Below are 19,963 nucleotides of genomic sequence, written 5' to 3'. Positions count from 1 at the left end.
AACTCAGACTTCATGCACAGCTACATGAAAAGCTAGACCAACTTTTTCAGAGCCTCATCCAGCTGAATTTTACCAATCCCCAAGGATGGGGCATCCAGAGCTTCCACCAGCACCTGTTTCTGGGCTGAACCACTCTTCCAGTGAAATCTTCTTTTGCTTAAGTCTAATCAGATGTCACAGATGGCTCTGCTATTCATGACACACTGTCATAACCTGGCCAACCAGACAAGATTTACCTGGGCAGCGGGGAGTTTTGTGGGCCACAGCAGTACCGCTGATAGGACGACCATTGGGAGTGACACACCAGCAGTATCCAGTGTAACTGTGGCACTGAACCTGTCAGAAACAACAAGAGCCATGTGCAGATTGTCAGGCATATGCCTGTTATCCAATGGCATTCATGACACATGAGCACAAAAGACTTATCCAGCAAACTATGTTGACAAAACCTAGAGCAATAAACCACAATGGACCTAATCTCAGTCCTGTACATTATTTTTTAGCATAAAGCAGATTTCAAGTGAAATGTGGTAGGTCCTTCAGAATCAAATGGAAGAGAAAACTATTGAAATATGTGGTTGTGTAAACAACACACCCTGTCTTACATGAGTGAGGTGCAGGTGTTATAAAAACCTCACAAGGAAGTTACTCAAGGGACACATAAACTGTTCCTGAAACAAGCAATCCTGAGTTTTTTTCCACATAGAGAACATATTGTTCCACTCACTGAAGGAGCAGGACAGAGTGCTTCTGCCAGCATTATTCATATCCCAAGCTGTCAGAAAGGAAACTCTTGGAATTCCTCTCAGAAATCAATTGCATTATATTTTCTAAGGGCCAATATCACTTCCCTCATCATGCTTAAAAAGAGAAAGATTGTCTTCTGCACAACTCCACAACCAAAACGCAGTACAGAGGTGGCAGAAGGTGATTGTGATTGGATTATGTACCTCAGGATAAACGTCTAACTGTGTTCCTTCTGAATTCCGTGATCTAAGTAAATTAGTCTCAGACCATATTCTTGTGAAGAATTTCAGCAGAGAATACAGAAGGATTCTGTATGATTCATGCTTTAGCTTTTAAGACATGGACTCCGGTTGCAAGATTTCTGGTTCAAATCAGGAACAGATCACAAATTCCAAGCATTTTACCATCTGATGAGTATTCAGGGGGCTACAAGAATGACTCAGCTGCCTCATTTTACAAGAACAGGGAGTGTATTACACGAACAGTGGTAATGTTTGCCTCTTTTGCTGGCCAACTGTGAAAAAGAGAACAAGGACTCCACACATAACACAGATTTTCCTTCCCTTTTTTTTTTTTTTGATGTGTTGGAACAAATTACATTTAATTATGAAATTACATTTCCTTTCATTACATTTGTGTCTTCTTCACTTTTTTGAAACACACATATTCTTACTTTCCAGTCATGCAAGATACTGAATGAAAATTTCTCAACCTGACTATACGTGCCATCATCATTGCATTCTGGGATAAACACTTGTTGAAATTCTTTGCGAGCTTGTTCTTGGGTGTACTTCCTCTCAGCCACACATCTGGAAACATCTAGAAAAAGGGAAAAGATAAGTCAGTTGGATGATGAAATATGAAGAAAAGATAGTTGATCAGCTATATCATGGAAAACAAAGACAGCTCTGAGGGTCATTTAAAGGGAACCAGAATTTTAGTAAGTGAAAATGTACGATCAACTTGCTTTATTTTTAGGGAAGAAAATCAATGCAGGACAATAATTCTGGACAATAATCTATAAGTGGGAAATGAAATGGAGAGATGCCTGGAGAGACAAGCTTTCTTTTCCAAATTCCACCAAAGAACTGAAGCACAAACAGGGTTTTTCTACTCAATTTAACACAGCAATATGTGTCATACTGCACCCCACAATATTCTTTCAGAGCTGGTGGCAGCAACAGCTTTCTAGAGCTCCAGGAAAGGTGAATGAAGCAGCAGGAGCAGCTGCCTTGTACTTTCAACTCACTGCAGTTAGGCAGCAACTTCAGCTGTGACTACAGGTGTCCCCACCAGGCTGGCAGAAAAAAATAAAATATACTGTACAGTGCAGGTAATTATTGGGAAGGTGATTCAATAATAATTTTGGAAGTGATTGATTTGTATTATGCTAAAATTTAATATGACAGTTCATGATTTAAGCATGGCACATCAAGTCTACCATATGGTCCTTTTTTGTCTGCTGTGAGATTTCTTGCACCATCTCCTTCATTACTTGGTACTGGTCTCCATCCAGGACAAGTCAGCAAACCAGCCAGCTTTAATTCAGTGGAGCTTCTATTGTCTAATTACATTCTCTGCCACATATACTTTATTTCAGTAAGGCAGCCAAGGGCTAAAAAAAGACACATAACATGAGTATACCTTTTACACTACAAATTTTAGCATGTTGCTGATGCATAGTCAAAACTTCAGAATCTGCTTGAGCTAAGCAATTTCAGGAAAAATGAGAATACCAGGCAAGCTTAAGGTAGTATTAATGATTTCAAGATGTGACTATAACATCTGAATTAGAATGATTTCAAACATACAAGCAGGGAAATTTGCTGCTTCTGATCCCTGTTTTGTTTAAAGACTGACAGAAACTGGCTAATCCCATTTTAAAGTTCAAACTGACCTGTGAGACAGGAGTATTGTGGTGATTCATTAATGCTTGTGCAGTTCTTCAAAAGCATGGGCACAGCTTTTCTAGTCCATGCAAGTTACACACTGAACAGAATCTGAACAGGGAGGCAACAGCCCTTGACAGGGTTTGGTATCCCCAGGTGAATCAGCTGAGTTCCCAGCCCCTCAAGCACCCACTGTGCAGGACGATCCAGACACACATTGACAGAACCAGCATGCAAACATGGTGGAATGGCAGAATTTCCTTTCAACAGGGTAAATCCTTCGCCAGACATCTCCTCAGAGCTTTGGACAACTCGCCTGGCAACATAAGCATTAAAAAATCCCTTCAAGTCCTAGGCAACCTGGTGTGGAAGTGTAGCATAATGAGGACATAAACTGGTCCTCAGCACCTGCATTCTGAAAACAAAATTGGGGCCCTTTAATTCTAATCTTCCCATTTCCCTCCTGGTCCTGTATTCATGTGCACTGGCTCTGTGCCTTACTTTGCTCTTCTCACAGGAGCATTATGAGAGTTAAGGTTGCTAATGTGCCCCAATTGCAAATAGTTTCACTTTGAAAAACTATGTTTCAGCCTTAGCAACATTAATTGTATTAGGCTGTTTCAGGAAGGATACTCAAAGAGATGCAGCGATACCTGAAAGGGACACAAAGTTCAGCCATCCAGAAATGTGAGGAAGAAAAATAATAAGGACCTGAATTAATTTGTACTATGGCACTTTAGTTGTTTGTTTCTCCAAGGGAGACGTATATCCTATGTACTGTGCAGCTCAGGTAAAATCTGTTAATGTGTGCACTGCAGAAGGTTTTTTTTGGGGGGGGGTGGAATAAAAAGAAACATTTTAAGCAAGCTTTGATGTCGTAAGCATTCTTCTGAGCATGGTTTGGTTATACAGTACTTAATAACATGTGGTTTTAATGTAGCTAGTATTTTAACTGAAAATAAATCACTCCTTTGTTGGACCTCTGTCCTCGTTTTTCTAGAATGACATGTGGTTTAAATGTCTAAAAGGAAAAGTGATATAAATTCCATCACATAAGATCTCTGGTATAGTACCAGAAGGGTTGTAAATTATCTTAAATAGATGAATTATCATGAAAATATGCCAAGAGAGAGAAGTTCTCCAAAAACTGTCCACCACTTGTTCCTAAACAGCCTGATGCTCTAAAGGCCTCCTATTCGTGGATGATCTAATATGCTTTAAAATCAACAGTCACCAAATTTATTGGAATATAAAATACACATCTGAAGTCTTATTTTGTATTATATAACCATGGAAACATTTTAAACCTGTTGGGCATTACTGTGCTTCAGTATACTCAAAATAAAACCATGAGGAAGATCTCTTATCAAGTTAAGCGTCTGAATCCGTGTACAGTCAAAATATTACTTCCAGTTCTGTTTTTTTATTTTACCAAGGTGTTACTGCAGAAGAATAATTATGGCACAGAGATGAGGTCCAAACCTAACAGGAGAAATGTAATTGGGTGATCAAGATAAAAACAAGACATACAAAAACATTCATACTCAAAATATTAATGGCCATTAAATTATTACTTCAGAGGAGCTAAATACTTTCCAAAGGAAAAAAAAAAGTCACTGAAGATAAAAGAAATTACAATATTTTTAATAAATCTGTAAGATTACACCATCTGAGCATCTGCCTCTGTGCCCTGGTTGCGATACCTTCAAAATCTGTTGCACAATTTCCAACAATTTGTCCAAAGAAAAAGGATCCAAGACAGTTAAGGGCTATATATTTATGCAAAATAACAGCTGAAAAAGGATTAAAAAATTAATTCCTGACAGGACTGTGAGAAAGGCTGAAACATGAGCTCACATCAAAGTACCAGCCAAGGGATAGTTGCAGGGAAACATTGCAGCTCCTAACATGCATAAAGAGTGATGGGTGACATCCTAATCCCTAGGGAAAAAAAAACCTTCCACAGGGCCTTTGCTCATGATCATTCAGCAAAGGGAAACCTGGGATTCACTGCACAAAGTGTCCTTTGACTGCAGCCAGACAAGTCTTGTCTCCAGGCCCCTCTGTGCACCTTGCAGGAGTGGAGCTAATGAAGATGACTCACATGAATCTCAAATTAGTAGGATGAGTCTAGGCTTCTGTGGTTTGCCAGGATTAGGTTTATATAAATAAACCAATACATAAATAAATACATCTAACTAGGATACCAGTAAAGTGTCTCACACACAGATTCAACTTTGCTCTTTATCTAGAACAGTAACCTTTCAGATCAAGATGGACCTTGGTTATTTTGAAATGAAGACTGAGAATGAAAGGTGATAGGACTTGCCTGGTACCTTTGCGCTGATTAATCAGCTCGCAGCTTTTGATTTTTCAGCATTGTCCCTGACAAAAGTGAGGTAAACTCTTATGAGGTGAGCCTTGTCCCTCTGGTGACAAACCTGAGAGCAGAGGGGACTCTGAGGCTGCAAGGTTTTGGAAGGATGACAAGCACTGTGTAAGCTGCAAAGCCTTTTTTTTTTTTTAAATCTGTTTTTGTTTAAACTTTTGGAACTTTCTAGTGGAAAAATAAGGGGCTTGAAACTGTTATTGGTTTCTTACTAGAATTCCCACTATACTTTATTTCTCCTCCTAACTGAAGTATTAATCAGGAAGGCAGCAGGCTCAAGCTGGAATCTGGTATACAACCTGGTGAAAAGACCATTAGGTTCTAAGACCTGTTAAAATCTGGCTAAAGTAGGCCTAATTTACCTCTAGCCATACAATGAGAAGAACTAATTTTGCAGATATGCCTGTCCAGCTTGTCATTTGGAATTATGTCAATGGCTAACTCAGTGAGACTTTTTCCTATCAACTCCAAGTAAATGGGCTTTTACATCCCACAACCTTGCAGGGAATTGGAAAAAAAAATCTCCTGGCATAGAAATTGACCATGAAGATACATGAGTTTACCCTAAATCAGCTCACTGGGACTCTGTGAGCTGTCAAACTCCCCAGACTTAGCACCAGGACTGCAAAAGCAACCAGGGGTTTAATAAGACAAACACATTGGGATATATAACTAAAGACAAAAATGGGAGTTGGGGAGCAGAGAGAAATACACAGAACTGAGGAGCAGAGAGTTGTAGCTGTTTGGGCAGGTCTTTCTGAACTGCCCTGGTGACAATTCGGGCTTCCAATGGAGACCAGTGATGAGAAAGCTCAAGCAAAAATGAAGCCATCTTAATTTTGATCTAAGTTTCTATGTGAAACACAGAAAACTTTCACCTATGAAGTTAAGGGGTGCCACTACATCACTGCAGGATCTTCCTGAGATAGCACTGAAGTCAATAGGAAATTCTGGAAACAGAGTTAACCTCATAAACAGCACCAGCCTGACTTGGAGATAATCTCATTTTATGCTTTATTTCCAACAGTACAGCTCCAAAAACACTGAGCTTCTGGGAAAAAAACATCCACCAACTTTGACTCTGCTGGCTAATCCTTGAATAATATATCAAACAGAGAGAAGATTATTACTGCAAAGTAGAAGTTTATCATTATAACAATGACAAACTCATCAAGGGTGTAAACACCATCTCTAAGGTGACATTCAATACAATTGATTTACAGGAATTTTGGGGCTCTAAAGCGAGTTTTAACCAATATTCTCTCATGAAAAAGTAAACAGCTTGCCAAAAGTACAGATAAATCTCTTGCAAAGGTTTCAGTTTACTTCATCTGGTATTTATCGGTTTGCTGTGTATCTCAGTAAGAAAAAAAATACCTTTCTCAGCCCAAATACAGGGAGCAAATTTTGCATGCTTCCAGAAAGATTACTGTGTGTGACACGACCTTGCTATGTATGCACAAAATATATTCCATCCTTTACTTAGTTATTTTATTATTGATGCAATATTCTGTTGAATGAATATTTACAGAAAACAGAAACATTTGCTACTTTGTAAAAACTACACTAAAAGTGTTTAATTTAATTAGTTGAAGAAGTTTCTTTGAGAACTTCCCACAGACAGCTGCTCTTACACTAAAGAGAAAGCTTTTATAAAGTCCCATAGATGTGAACAAGCAGACCTAGCATAGACACGGATAATCCAAAGACCTTTCACTATTTCCCTCTGCACCTCGATTTTGCCAGAGTATCTGTATACACTTGTCCTTAAAATTGTAAATGTGAAGTCCAGCAAGCTGTTTAAAGTTAGCTGTTCACCTGAGCACTTGACTAAATTGTCCTAACAACAGACCAAAATTTGTTTCTGCTTCTGTGCTTCTTTCCCACTGTTATACCCTTTTGGTATCTGGTAGTGATACGACAAAACCAAATGGTTTTAATTTGTAGTTAATATAGCATAAAAATTTTATTCAGAACACAAGACACCATTTGGTTTGTATGGAATAAAAAAATCATGATCATTTCCCCTTATGTTTGACCTAGGTCACTGAATATTCCAAAGAACTGATCATGTCTAACAGGAAAAAGGTAAAAAGCTGTGGCCTCTAGTGATAGGAAACACATAGCAAGCTATACATGCTGAAAAGTATCAGTTTTAAAGATGCAGAGATATTAGCCTCTTGGGTTGGAAAGGATGTCAGCACAGACATTCAGGCCTGACAGAGCCATAAAATAAAGACTTGCTGCTTCGTGACAAGAGCTGGCCAACTCTTCCACTATTTATTTTTATTGCTGCATTCTGGATTCAAACAAAACAGCAGAGCAATCCTAGCTCTCCTCTATTGGCATCTAACAGACAGAGCCAGGCAGTGTGGGGTTTCTTTGTTTTCTTTTTTCTTTTTCTTTTTTTCCCCCCACATTTTGCAACCACACAGCAATTTAGATAGCTAAGCTCTAAGATAAAATAAGGAATGCTGTGCTGGATTCCCTCTTGGCACACAATTTCAGTTTGCTAACAGTCACATTTGGAGAGATATGGTCTGATTAGAACTGAATCAAATACTTCAAGAAAAACCAAAGCAACAGCTTTCTTATTTTTTAGATGCCAAAGACTACACTAGGCTTTCTGAGCAAAGCAGAGATTTGATAGTTTGGGGAAGTCAGTTTACTAATTCTTGCACTGAAAATCTGAGAGGGTTTACAACTGTTTGTGGTTCCTAGTCTTTGGTGCAGTATTATTGTTTCAGCACTTTCTACTTCACTTCTTTTAGGATGTTCATTTTTATATGAGGTCTGAAACTTAAACTGAAAATACATGAGCAGAAATGAAAACTCCACAAAAGAAAACAAAAAGATTACTTTCATATAAATGCTGTAGTGCATATTTGATTCTAAGAAGACCCATTTTTTGTCCATAAGAATGGTCTTATATGTATTTTTTCTGTGCAGTCTGGCTTCAGCAAATTCTGCTTGGAGAAACATTATCAATAAAAATTGAGTATTCTAAAAAGAGATAAATTCCATCTCCAGAAAATTGTGGATACTATTCCAGTGTTATTTGTCCTGTGTTCTAAGCACCACAAGACACATTTAAAAGAGCAAAGGATATTCCACAAAAAAGGAAAGTATACTTAAAACTTTATTCATATCCATTAAATACCTACTAGAAAGCATAATCAGAAGCTAATTCCACTTGCATTCAGAGATAACATAAACTGTAACTTCTACATGTAGGTACATTTATTCACTGAGATGTTGAATATTTTGTTTCTCAATACTTTTACTAAGGTGGCTTGATGTGTAACAGCTTGACACACAATATAAATGAAATCAAAACCAAAATGACATAGGAGCTGACAAGTGCTTGTATCTGGATTGCCAGCATCATAGCCTGGAAAACTGTAGTCATCCTACAGATTAAACACAGCATCTACAGTGAGAAAATATGTTTGAAAAAGGAGAAGACAGCTCTTAGCCAAAAGTATTTTAAGACAAAAATCTGCCCTATAATCAATTTTCTCCTTTGTAAGGTTTATTTTCAAAAAAAACCTCAAAGCTAGTACCACTTCTTAATACATTCTTTTTTTAATATACTTTTCAAAATGATGAAAAAACCTACATCACTCTTATATTTTTTATGAGGAGAAAAAAGAAAAGGGAGAGGAGAAAAGGGAGAGGTGAGGACAAGTGAGAATTGTCTTGCTTTCAATGTACAGACTGTGCAATGTCTCACCCTTCTCAGGTTTATTCTCAAGACTGGCACCTAGGTCCAGTCCCATTTTCACTCATTTCAGTTAGTAATCGAACCACACCGACTCACTACATTTTTCTCTCCAAATGAAACACCTTGGGAGCATGTTCTCCCTCCCCAGCCCATCCCACAGGGCTGCAATCCAGGCAGCAGGTGCCCTGGCCAAGTCAAGGTCTGTGCCCACAGGCTGAGAGAGGGATGTGCTCAGGCACTGCGAGCACACGTCAGGCTCACACCGCCTGGCTCACACCGCCTGGCTCACAGGCAAACCCGAGCGGGATGGCAGCCTCCATGGGAATGCTGGAAAAGGTGTGCACTCAGAAACCATGACCAGCATTTACAACCCAGCCCTTCAGCTAACAGGCAACAGTAATGTTTCCCCAAATTATGCTTGGGTTCATTAATTATGGGACCAAGGGTAATTTGTGAGCTCAGAACAGCTACTGCCCAGCAATGCCTTCATTCTCTTCACAAAGGGAAAATCCTATTACCATGTTTATCCAAAGGCAGAAATTTCAATTTATTTAAGCATGCTCTTAATCTGTTCATTAACTCATTGTACTAATAGCTCAAATGAGTGAAACTTTTCACTCTTTCCGAAAGCCCTAATTTAAAGAAACAAATGCTGAGCTTTTTTTTTTGCTTTAAGGAAACCAAATAGTAAAATACCAGCTTTATGAGAAATTTCACTCATATTTTGATGCGTTTTGGTTCTTTATTTGACTTGTGAGAATGAAGACAGTACCTTTTGTTTTATCTGTGATAGCTCATAAAAGAACAGCTTTTTTAAACAGCAAGGCTCTTTAACATACCATAAATGAATTAAGCTAAACATGATCTGCCTAGGGTTTCCAATGTAGAAAGGGGATCTACATAGCTGCAGAGTAACAATGATGGCTCTCCTTGGTGTAATCACAAAGCAGTAAGTCACTGCTGGGGCCACTGCTGCAAATAGTGAATACATATACTCAGTGCGAGCTAGATTCAGTTCCAAGCCCCTTAGAAATTAAATATCACTGTGTAAATCTCCTACATTGCCATTTTCATTCAGTAAGGACCACTCAGAGATTTGTGCAAGTCCAATTGAGCAGCTGCTTGTAAACCCAAGTTGCACTATGATGATAGTGAAGTAAGGAAATATGATGTGAGCTGGCAATTGAGATTTTATAGTGATCAACAATTTGTACCAAAACTTCAGCCACTAGAGAGTCTCATTTTAGTGAAATACTGGTAGAGAAGCTGAACAATCCAAGTACCTGCATTGGGATATTTTAAGAACTCTGTGTTAGGGTAGAGGTATGCTGGCAAGACAATGCATATGAATTTGTTTTCTCATTGAACACAATGTCAGAATAACAAATATTATTACTGAGCCACTTGCCTAATATATTCAGAATATTAGTCTCCAGAGCTCCAGTTATGGGCCTGGTACATTCACTTAAAAACAGAGAAATGAAATTAGTATTCTTCCTTCTATTTAAGAAACAAGAAGAAAGGAAAAAAAACCTGTAAAAAAAAAAAAAAAAACAAAAAAAAAAAAAAAAAAACACTTAAACCTGTAAAAGGCAGCTCTGTCCTTGCTGCCTGCTGGGAACAGTCCTTGGCCCATCTTTTCCCTGAGCCACATGGATACAGTCCTCAGGAATGCACAGCTGGCCAGTGCCCAGAGTACTACAGGGAGCACTTCCAATCTTCCCTGTGTGGTGCTCATATTGTGTCCTTGCACTGCTTAATTAATTTGTGCAGACATAGCCTCTGTGTCTCTCTGAGCAATTTAAAAGCAATTATATTGCTTTTCCACTACTTGTATGATTTGTTCCTTTGGCTATGCTGGGCCAGATTTACTGTGAAGCACTTGTGTGTGCATGTGGTTTATCCCTATCACAGGTGATATTTTAACAGTCCTCCTAACACAAGTAGTATTTCTCAGCTGTCAACATACATTTATTTATTAGATCTGTAATCTCGTTGCACAGTAAATGTCTGTGTCAAGCAAGTGGCAAATCTCCAGAATTTCAGAGTCCAAATTTTGTTTGGAAAAGTATCTAAAAATGTGGATGTTCATCTACAGCCCACACAGATTATTTGAGATCTCAGAAATTCCAAAAGCAGGCTGAAAATTTTATATTTTAACTTCTTATAGAATTTCCAAGCTTAGCAATGGATTCCAGCAATGGCTGTAAGTGGATTTAAAAAGAAAAAAAGTTATAAAACTAATGTCTTCAGAAAAATAAAGCTATCAGAACAGTCTGTTTTGATGTTTATTTTGTTAGAGGTGGGTTGTCTTTTAGAAATGAGGGGAAGGTTCAAGGTTCATTCATATTCGGGTTTGTTTAAACTGTTTTGCTCTCTGGTGCAGTCATCAGGAACTAGAACAGAAGATAAAAAATTGTTTAAATTCAGCCATTTTACAGTGATCTTTTAAGATCTAGGATCTAAAAATAGTTACCTTTGCAATGTTAAAGAATTGCCTGGGTTGAGCACTGTTGGTGTGAATGAAACTTGAATTAGAAAGGAAAGCAAGCACAGAGAACATAAAAAGGAAAACAAGCACACACAGAGCAAACTATCCCTTCGTAATTTTAGTATTCAAGTGTTTAATACCAAATAGATGAAAAAAAGGTTAACAACAGGTGAGAAAGAGAAAAAAGAGTCAATCTAAATTTGGCTTTTCCAGGAAAAAAGAAGCTGAGAAAGCAGACATCAGTCTGGTAGCTGTTCAAAATTCCTTATGGGTGTAAAAAGAAATCACAGTTCTGAATATATAAACAAGAAATGATGGACTCAAAATTATTCCAAAAGGCTGTCAACATAAACTGTCAAGGTCTTTAGATTTCTACTGAACAGACTGAACCAAACAAAGAACTAGTCACCATTGAACTAATTAAAATGGTACCTGGAAATGTGTAGTTTTCAGAGAAGATTTCTGTGAGGTAAATAAGGATTTTTTTTGAGAGACAGGAGGAGACGGACTTAAGGCTGCCTTTTTTGATCAATGGTGGATGATTATCAGACACAGATTTAAAGCAGTAAAGTCTACACTAGGAATCACCACTTTTCTCCCTTCAGAACATACATGTTTGTTTCTCTTTTACCTGCATTAGCAAGTTCAAAACTGGTTTCAAAACCAATGCTTTAATAGGGAGTTAGGGTGGGTGTCTGTTTTTTCAGGGGTACTGACAAACACTTCCAAAAGGATGTGTTTTCCTTCCCACATAGAATGAAAGCAAATTCTGAAACTTTCAAAGTTGTTCTCTGAAGAAACCACCACTTTTTTGTTGGCTTTACTAAAAAACCCCTCTGCTTTTTGATCAAGCATCGCCTGCAACAACAAATGTCACCACTCAAAAGCAACTGTCTCAAAACATCCTAATAAGAGGACTTCCTTAGCTCTTTCAGAATGTTTGATATGACTATCAGAAGTAGCCCTAGCAATGCTAAAACTGAAACTGCAGCTAGGCCAATGAATCATCTCTTTCTTCTCTAAAAGTTGTTTTTACATTTGAAATATTTCTGATTATTGCAGTCACAAGTAGGAATACACACATTGGTCACTTCAAAATTTAAGACTGCTTTACTGAATAAAAAATAGTATGAAAATGTAAAATTAAAAGAGCACTGGTCTCTTGCTGACACTGACCAAGTAAATTATTGGCAAATATCTGCCTATTACCAATCACAGGAAAAATCATTTGATTGATAAGAACAGGATGTGTACCAGCTACCAGCAGTACTTAAGGTGCCTAAGGTGTCTAATTCCAATTCTACAATTGTACCGACACTCTATCCATTAATAAATAAACAGCAAATGAGCACTTCTCCAAGTTGCAGCTATTGACTGCAGAAAAACTTGACAGCATCACTGAGGACACCTTCAGGAGAGAAATTCTCACCTTAATGAAGAAAGTTTCTTGCAGATGATATTTTCAATATGGTATAAAAAACACTTAAGGAAAACACTCAAAACTAATTTCCATAAAGGTGCATAATGCTCTAATGTATAAAATGAACAAATACCAAGTGCATAATAATTGTCTCTGTCATTCATGAGTGTAACAAAAGCTTTGGCTCAGGTAGCTTCATTATGTTATCCTTGCTCACCATAGTAAATAGATCCATCACATAATACAATGGTTTACTATGAAAGGGCTGAAGAATGAGGATACTATTTCATCCAGGCAGAAGATGAGACAGAATCTCTCTTTGAAGCAGTCTTGATGCTTCAGAGGTTTGCAGGAGCTAATGGAGAGAGATGATGTGGAAAATTGCCTCCTAGATGTTGAATTGGTGTGGTCCCTGGGGTTTTCTTTCCCCCACCCCGAACTCCACTCACTGCCCCTCTCTTTAGGACTGAGAGAAAGGGAAAGTAAATCTTTATGACCACTGCTATTCTTACATTTTAGAAAGAAGATCTTTGTGTTGGGAATCACCCCGCACTTCAGTCAGGAACTGCATTGTCTAGCACCACGCTACTCTGAAAGTTAAAAGATTTAACTGTGAATATTTTGCAGGGTTGCATGTTGCCCAATTTCTCTAAATGGACATCAGAAGTAAAAGAGTGGATGGTATAGGTAAGAATGGCGTGTGAGGCCTCTATGCATTGTAAAGCTTTTTTCATTTTTTCCCTTTTTTTCACTCAACCCACCCTATCACCACTATTCTCACCGCACCACGTGATTGCAGTTAGGAAATACTAGACTTAATTTGATAATCTCTAACTCAAAATATCAAACTGTAGTAGACAAGAAATCTTGCAAGATAACAAGTGTAAGAGTTGCTCTGGACTTGCCAGTGATATGGTCCTTCAGAACAAGGACCTACCCATGCAATTTCCCTAATAGTGACTTACTGCAGAATAAGTGGGTGTGGGAGCCATAATTTTGAAGAAGACTCAAGACTAATTTACCTTTAAATAGCATATTGTTATAGAAATAATAGGATTGATTTCAACCCACTTGCTTTTAGAAAACTTTTCAAGTCCAGCACTCCTGGTTTTCAATTCACAGACATTTCAAACACTATTTTAGGGTCTATTATTTTTCATTATGGCCAAGAGAAACTTTGATTTTCTCACCTTTGCAGTTGCCTCGGTAGGCTATTTCCAGCTGAGGGTCTTTGCATTTTGCTCGCTGAAATTCACACCGGGACAGAAAAGTTCTTCCATCAGATGCACAGAGTGATTTCTGAGGAGAACCTGCACAGTCCAGGCTGCATTCTCTGTCTTTGTCTTGGTCCACTCTCAGAAACTAGAAAAAAAAAAGAAATTAATGTCGTAGGAATGCTATTCCCATGTGAAAAGTGCTCTGCAGTCCCCTTCTTCAGCAAAGTCATACAAATAATACCCAAAACTGAAAAGAAAGCTCATCCTTTTTAGTCTATCCAAATCCTAACTGATTTGTTCTATCTGGGGCCATTCAGCTGCTGCTGTGAAATGGCAGTGGCTGCAACATCTCCATAACATACACTAAATCCCGTATCACAATCAGGAAGTCTCTGAATCTCTTTTAATCATTATGAAACTTGAAACAACAGCTTGGAGTTTTTGGAGTGAAAACAATGATGGCAGAAATGCTCTTCACAACAAAAATGAGACAGCAATCGATGCTTGTCTATTTTATTAGATATGTATTAATTATTCTACAATGACAAGCTGGAAAGTCTGTTCTAAGACCCAAGTAGGATTTTTAGCCTAAATATTCTCATTGTGGATTTCAATGCGCTTCTTTCTAGTCCTGATATAAAGCCAGTACTGAACTCAGCCTAATTGTTCATCCGTCCAGTGCCAAGACTGCAAGGCTCGTGAGTTTGGCATCATCCTTGGCACTGTGAAAAGCAGGAGCTGCTCACCCTGAAACACGCTGCCAAAAAAAAAAAATAAATAATCGGGTCTGATGCTGCTACATGCCTGCCAAAAACAGACAGATGAAAACAAAGACAATACTTTATCTTCTGAGCTCTTGAAAAGCAGAGACTAAGGAGAAGGTGAACTCAGTCAGTGCTCAGATGAATTTCTCTGAACAAGCACAAAATTAAGCAAGGCACACAGCTACCAGGAGGCAGTCATTCTCCTAAGCATCAGGAGATGCCCAAGAGAAGGTTTTCATCCAGCTAAAGTACTGCTGCCCTTGGTGCTACTTCATCATAACAAACCTCAGGTATAGCAAATTTTGAACTTCAGATGAGAAACTGAAATCAAGAGGAGGAAAATTTCAAGAGAAAAGAAAAACAGGACAAAGAGTAGTATTTGGGCTAAAAAATTCAAAAAGCATTTGCTACGTACAGTTCCTCTGCATTTTATTAGATGCAAGAAATATTTAAAGAGTTATAAATCTCCATAATCTTCATACTTTAACTGTGGTCTATTTGCATTTCCTATCACTTAACATGAGGAAATACAGATGTCTTTCTGGAGAGTTTGCCTGAAAATGGAGAGATTATCTCAAAGGTATCACTTTAAAATAATAGTCATATGGTTGGAATCTTACCAGAATTTTTATATTTTAGTGGCACACTAAGATAAAAAGGAAAGCTTCCTTTCCCCAACATTTTGGAGCAATTTTTCATTTTTAGGAATAATTAACTTCAGAAGCAAATTACTCACAAATTACACACAAACCCCAAATCTTTCTCCATGGAATCTAGCTACAGAGTCCCAGAAGTGGAAGACAGATGTTCCTTTCTCCCCATTGCAGTGTTATTTTGCAGATCCTTCTTGCTGACAGAAATTAGTAATTAGCTGAGCTGAGTGGGAAGGGAGAAAATCTGAAGTCATCTCCCTTTACCTGCACAATAAGCAATGATGAAGAGAGACAACCAAGGCTCCAAAAAACCTCAAATCATGTTGGTCTCCAGGGCCTGCCTGGGTGTCCTGATCAGCTGCACTCTGGGGGAGCCTTGTGAGGTCTTCCAAGCTTCCCTTTCTTGCCTGAGAGGCATCTGCAGGACTCCAAGATCAGCCCTACCTAGAACTATGAAAAGGGCTTTTCAATGAAAAATGGACCACGTGGGGCTCCTGGCAAAAAAACTGGATCCTGTCCTCTGCTTTGCCTCCAACTTGCCCTGTGGATTTGGTAATGTCAAGTCAAATGATCTCCCTCTTTCTACTTTGTGAAGTAAGGATGTGAGTACAGCCTTTCTGTGTGTAGAAGACTACCCCTCTGTAATGGCTAGGCACTTTGACACTCCTAATTTATCCTCAGCAACATCCCTGTTGAGCAGAGAATTAGTTTTCAAAAGCACAGGAAGGCTTTGTGACCCATAGAAAAACATGTAGCAGATCAGGGGTCTGAACCCAGGCACCAGAAGAAAATCACACAACAGCAGTCTTGCCTCTGTACCATTTTTCTCCCAGACTTTCCTCATTTGTTCTGTTTTGAGCTGTTGCAGGATTTAAGATGGGTATGCCTGACAGCAACACTGTGGGCAGAAAATCCCCTTAATTGTGTGAGGAACAAAATCTGATCCCTTGTGAGTGTGATAGTTCACAGATAAAGGACATTTTAAAGGACATTTATCCAAAGAGTTTTATTTAAGTATTTTATTATTTCAAAGCCTTAGAGGAGATTAGGGCAAATTAAGGGTTCAAGAATATTCAAGGAACCTGAAAAAGCAGAGGATGAAGACATACCCGGGAGACAAAACCACTTGAATAGCTTATTGGTTAGTCAAACCTCACTGGAGAATTTGGGTTGTACATTTAAACAACTTCCACCAACCTAGTGTAACTGAGGGATTTAAGAGCAGGAAGGACAAAAAGGCAAGCAATTTAAGGAAAGACAGCATGCAAGAGAGACTAGCAAAAGCACTTAAAACAAAAACATATAGAAAATATGTGATCGCCACTTGGAAAAAACTTCATTGTCATATTTAGTGCAGCAGTAAAAGATGGTACAAGTCAAAATAAGTATTGCTTATTCACACAGCCAAAGGAATCAATAAATACATCAAAACTAATGCTGAAACAAGCAAAAGCTATGGAATTTCTCACGAGATTTGCTATTTGTTCAAACAGGAACAGAGTCAGTGACAGAAAAGCTGAGATCACACTGGTGCACATCTTAGAGCTATAATTTCCTGTGAAAATAGTCCTTTTGATTAAAATAGGACAGTTTAAGAGAGAAAAAAATAGTTCAGTACAGACCAGAAAGTGACTCACTCTCAATATTGGCTCATCTATTTCTGTCTTTGAATTAATTTAACAACTAAATGTGTTATTGTACAAGCATGTGATTCACAGAAAGACAAGCTTAAAGCAGCAATTTCTGTTGAACGCTGGTAACGACTGAAATTAGGCCAACAATAGTTGACCAACCTGAGGTGGAACTATTTTGAACAACCAGCACAAACTGGACAATTATGGTTAAACCCTATTAAGAAGCAAAACACCCTTAACAGAGAGGTGTTCTTGCCCTAATGACACAGAAACCAGCCTAGTCATGTTTCAAAAAATTGGTTTCAACTAAAAATTATGCCACAGATTAACAGGCACGACTCAACTGGAGTTGCTGTAACTTATCTTCTTTACATTTCAGTATCATTTATTTCAGCCTTTCCAAAGCGCTATATTTGACAACACCCAAATTCCAAGGGGCCTACTATTCTGTACTAGGCACTGCTTTAAGTTCTCATGCAGTATTTCTGAGACAAAAGGAAGATGATTGGGCTAAAGCAGAAAAATATTGAAGTTTACCTCATTAATAAAACCTAACCACTAAAGTCACTACATATGTGTAACATCTTGGCAGGTATAAGCACTGATGAAATATAATTTACTGTCATATATTTCAGGCATCATGGAATTCCAATATTTTCCTTCACTGTCTCACATACATCTTTCATGTCTCTATTACTGAAGTTCAGAATATGAAGTAGTGGATACCTGAAACTTTGCTTAAACTGAGGAAAAATAGTTCTGCTCTGTTTTTTGCTCTGATTTATCTTTCAGCTTTGTTTTAGCCATATCTGGGCTATGACAGTCAGGATGCTTATTCCTTCAACCACAAGCAATGTGTCAAGCAAAATGCAGTCAATGAGAAACTTTTTCCAGTAAGTTAAGAGAAGGCATTTGGATAGTTCTTCAGATGTTTTCAAACTGTCTTCAATTCACAGATTCCTTCAATTTTGACTGGACCTACATACCCTCCACTGACACTAGGTATTTAAGCACAGTGGCAAGAGGGGGCTTTTTATTACTTTTTGTGGACCCCTTATAACTGATATACACACTTTCCCTTTGACCAAGTGAAAACTACTTTCAGAATCTAAAACAAAGTTCAAGACAGCTTGCAAAACAGGAGACTAACACCTCATCCTGGGAGGCTGAAGGCAAAAAGGGCCTGAAAAACAAGCAGAAGAGAGAAGATGGATGCTAGACATCCCTGCTTTGCTTGGAAAAGCCTAGTGCAGACTACAGCTTTGAAAGGCAATTTCTTAATTCTGCAACTGGTTACTGTGAGATGTTGAATAGAACAGTCTGATTTCCCTGCTGCTGGCATGGGAGGTCTGCAAACAAATTATGGAGCAGTGCACTCTAAAGTGGCCCTGTGCTGAGGGCTTTGTGCTGGTGAAAAATGTGCTGATTTACAGTGATTTATGTAGTCATGCTGTTTCTGTCTGATAGCTGCCTGACAGGCAGATGTAGAAGTCTCCAAGCTAGGAATATTTTGTTCCCTCCAGGCTTGTTTGCAACGGAAAAATGAGTTAGACAACAATAATACATATGTGTGTGTGTGTTTTTATGTATGTCTGCACACATGTGTATGTGTATATCCACATATGCAAGTTGTAATCTGTTAAATAATATTCCCATGTGTATTTCAGACAAAGGCAATGATGTCTAAATATCCACATTACACTCTGCCTTAGAGAGCACTCCAATCAGCTAGTCTGTCTCAATCTGCTTCATTGAAACATCACTTATTTTGCAATATTTATTTCTTCATTCTTCTCCCAAGAAATGAAGCAGAAGGTGATCCTCATGGGTCCTTTCCAGCTCACATTCTATGGCTCTAAAGTATATTTTCAGAACCAACTCTACCTTCATCCCAATGCCACGGGAAAGCACTCATCCCTAGCACTGAATGGATGGGAAACTTAAGTTCTCCTTATCCTTGTTGTTTAGGACAGTACCAGAAGATACCTTCAAAATACCCATCTGTATAACTGCTGTACTCAATCTATCTTTAACATACTCATTCATCTTGTGCTGTCCCACTGAACCAAAATGGTCCTTAATGACTGTTCCATGACAAACCCAGAGCTGCCTGCTTGAGATTGTGACCTCCTTTTATTTACAAACATACAGGACATCACCATTAAGGTTATGCTTCCATGGAGGAATTTACAAAAGCCATCACAACACTGGGCCTGTACAGCCTTAAGAAAAAATCACTGAGAGGAGACTTAAAGGTGGGTGTGAAGAAGATGGAGCTAGGCTCTGCTCAGTGGTGCCAAGCAATAGGACAAGAGGAAGTGGGCAGAAACTGATGCACAGGAAGCTCCACCTCAACATAAAGAAGAACTTCACTGTGCAGGTGACTGAGCACTGGAAAATATTGTCCAGAGAGGTTGTGGAGTCTCCCTCATTGGGACTATTTGAGAAGCATCTGGGTACAATCCAGATTGTGCCATGTGCTCTAGGACAACCCTGCTAGAGCAGCAAGGTTGGACCAGATGACCCACTCTGGTCCCTTCCAACCTGACCCATTCTGTGATTTTGTGACTAATCAGATATGATTCTGATGAGCCAGAACATGCCCATGCTTGCTATTACAATAGGCAAGGCCATTACAACAAAGAATCTCATAAAAATATTTCTGTTTCTTCTCAGTGGTAAGGATTCTTGGTGTATATCAGAACCTTCCCATTATATTCCCCTACAAGACAAGTGAGAAGATTACTGACTTCAATGAAGTTATCTCAGACATCTAAAAATGGCCATTTGCTCTTTAGAGTTCATTATCCCTCTTTGCTCAAAAAATTGTAGCCCAGCCACAAGAGTGCAGCACTCTCCAGGGCAGCCATGATCACGGTGTCACAGGTTGGAACTAATTGTGTAGACGAGAAAAACTAGAGATTGACAGCTTTAGGATAAGGTTAACCTGCCTTGCACCCTGCAATAGCAAGATCGATCACATCCTAGAAAAATCCCTTTGACCATATGAGTTGCAGAGCCTTATCAACTAGATC

The 19,963-nt window shown here is 38.6% G+C and overlaps 1 protein-coding gene across 3 annotated transcripts in view; it reads right to left on the bottom strand.

Moving 5' to 3' along the window:
• SMOC2 (SPARC related modular calcium binding 2) overlaps positions 1-19,963 on the bottom strand; it is a 139,852-nt gene that overhangs the window by 82,076 nt on the left and 37,813 nt on the right. For all 3 annotated transcript variants that reach the window (XM_085055393.1, XM_085055392.1, XM_085055394.1), the window contains exons 2-4: positions 13,851-14,022; positions 1,460-1,566; positions 237-336 (exon numbers count right to left, since the gene is read on the bottom strand). In XM_085055393.1, coding sequence (XP_084911519.1) covers positions 237-336; positions 1,460-1,566; positions 13,851-14,022 — 379 coding nt within the window. The remainder of the gene's footprint in view (positions 1-236; positions 337-1,459; positions 1,567-13,850; positions 14,023-19,963) is intronic.

This window comes from Lichenostomus cassidix, chromosome 3, assembly GCF_008360975.1.
Source record: "Lichenostomus cassidix isolate B80296 chromosome 3, HeHo_3.0, whole genome shotgun sequence".
In the NCBI taxonomy this organism is placed as follows: domain Eukaryota; kingdom Metazoa; phylum Chordata; class Aves; order Passeriformes; family Meliphagidae; genus Lichenostomus; species Lichenostomus cassidix.
This window is presented reverse-complemented; position numbering and strand designations above follow the sequence as displayed.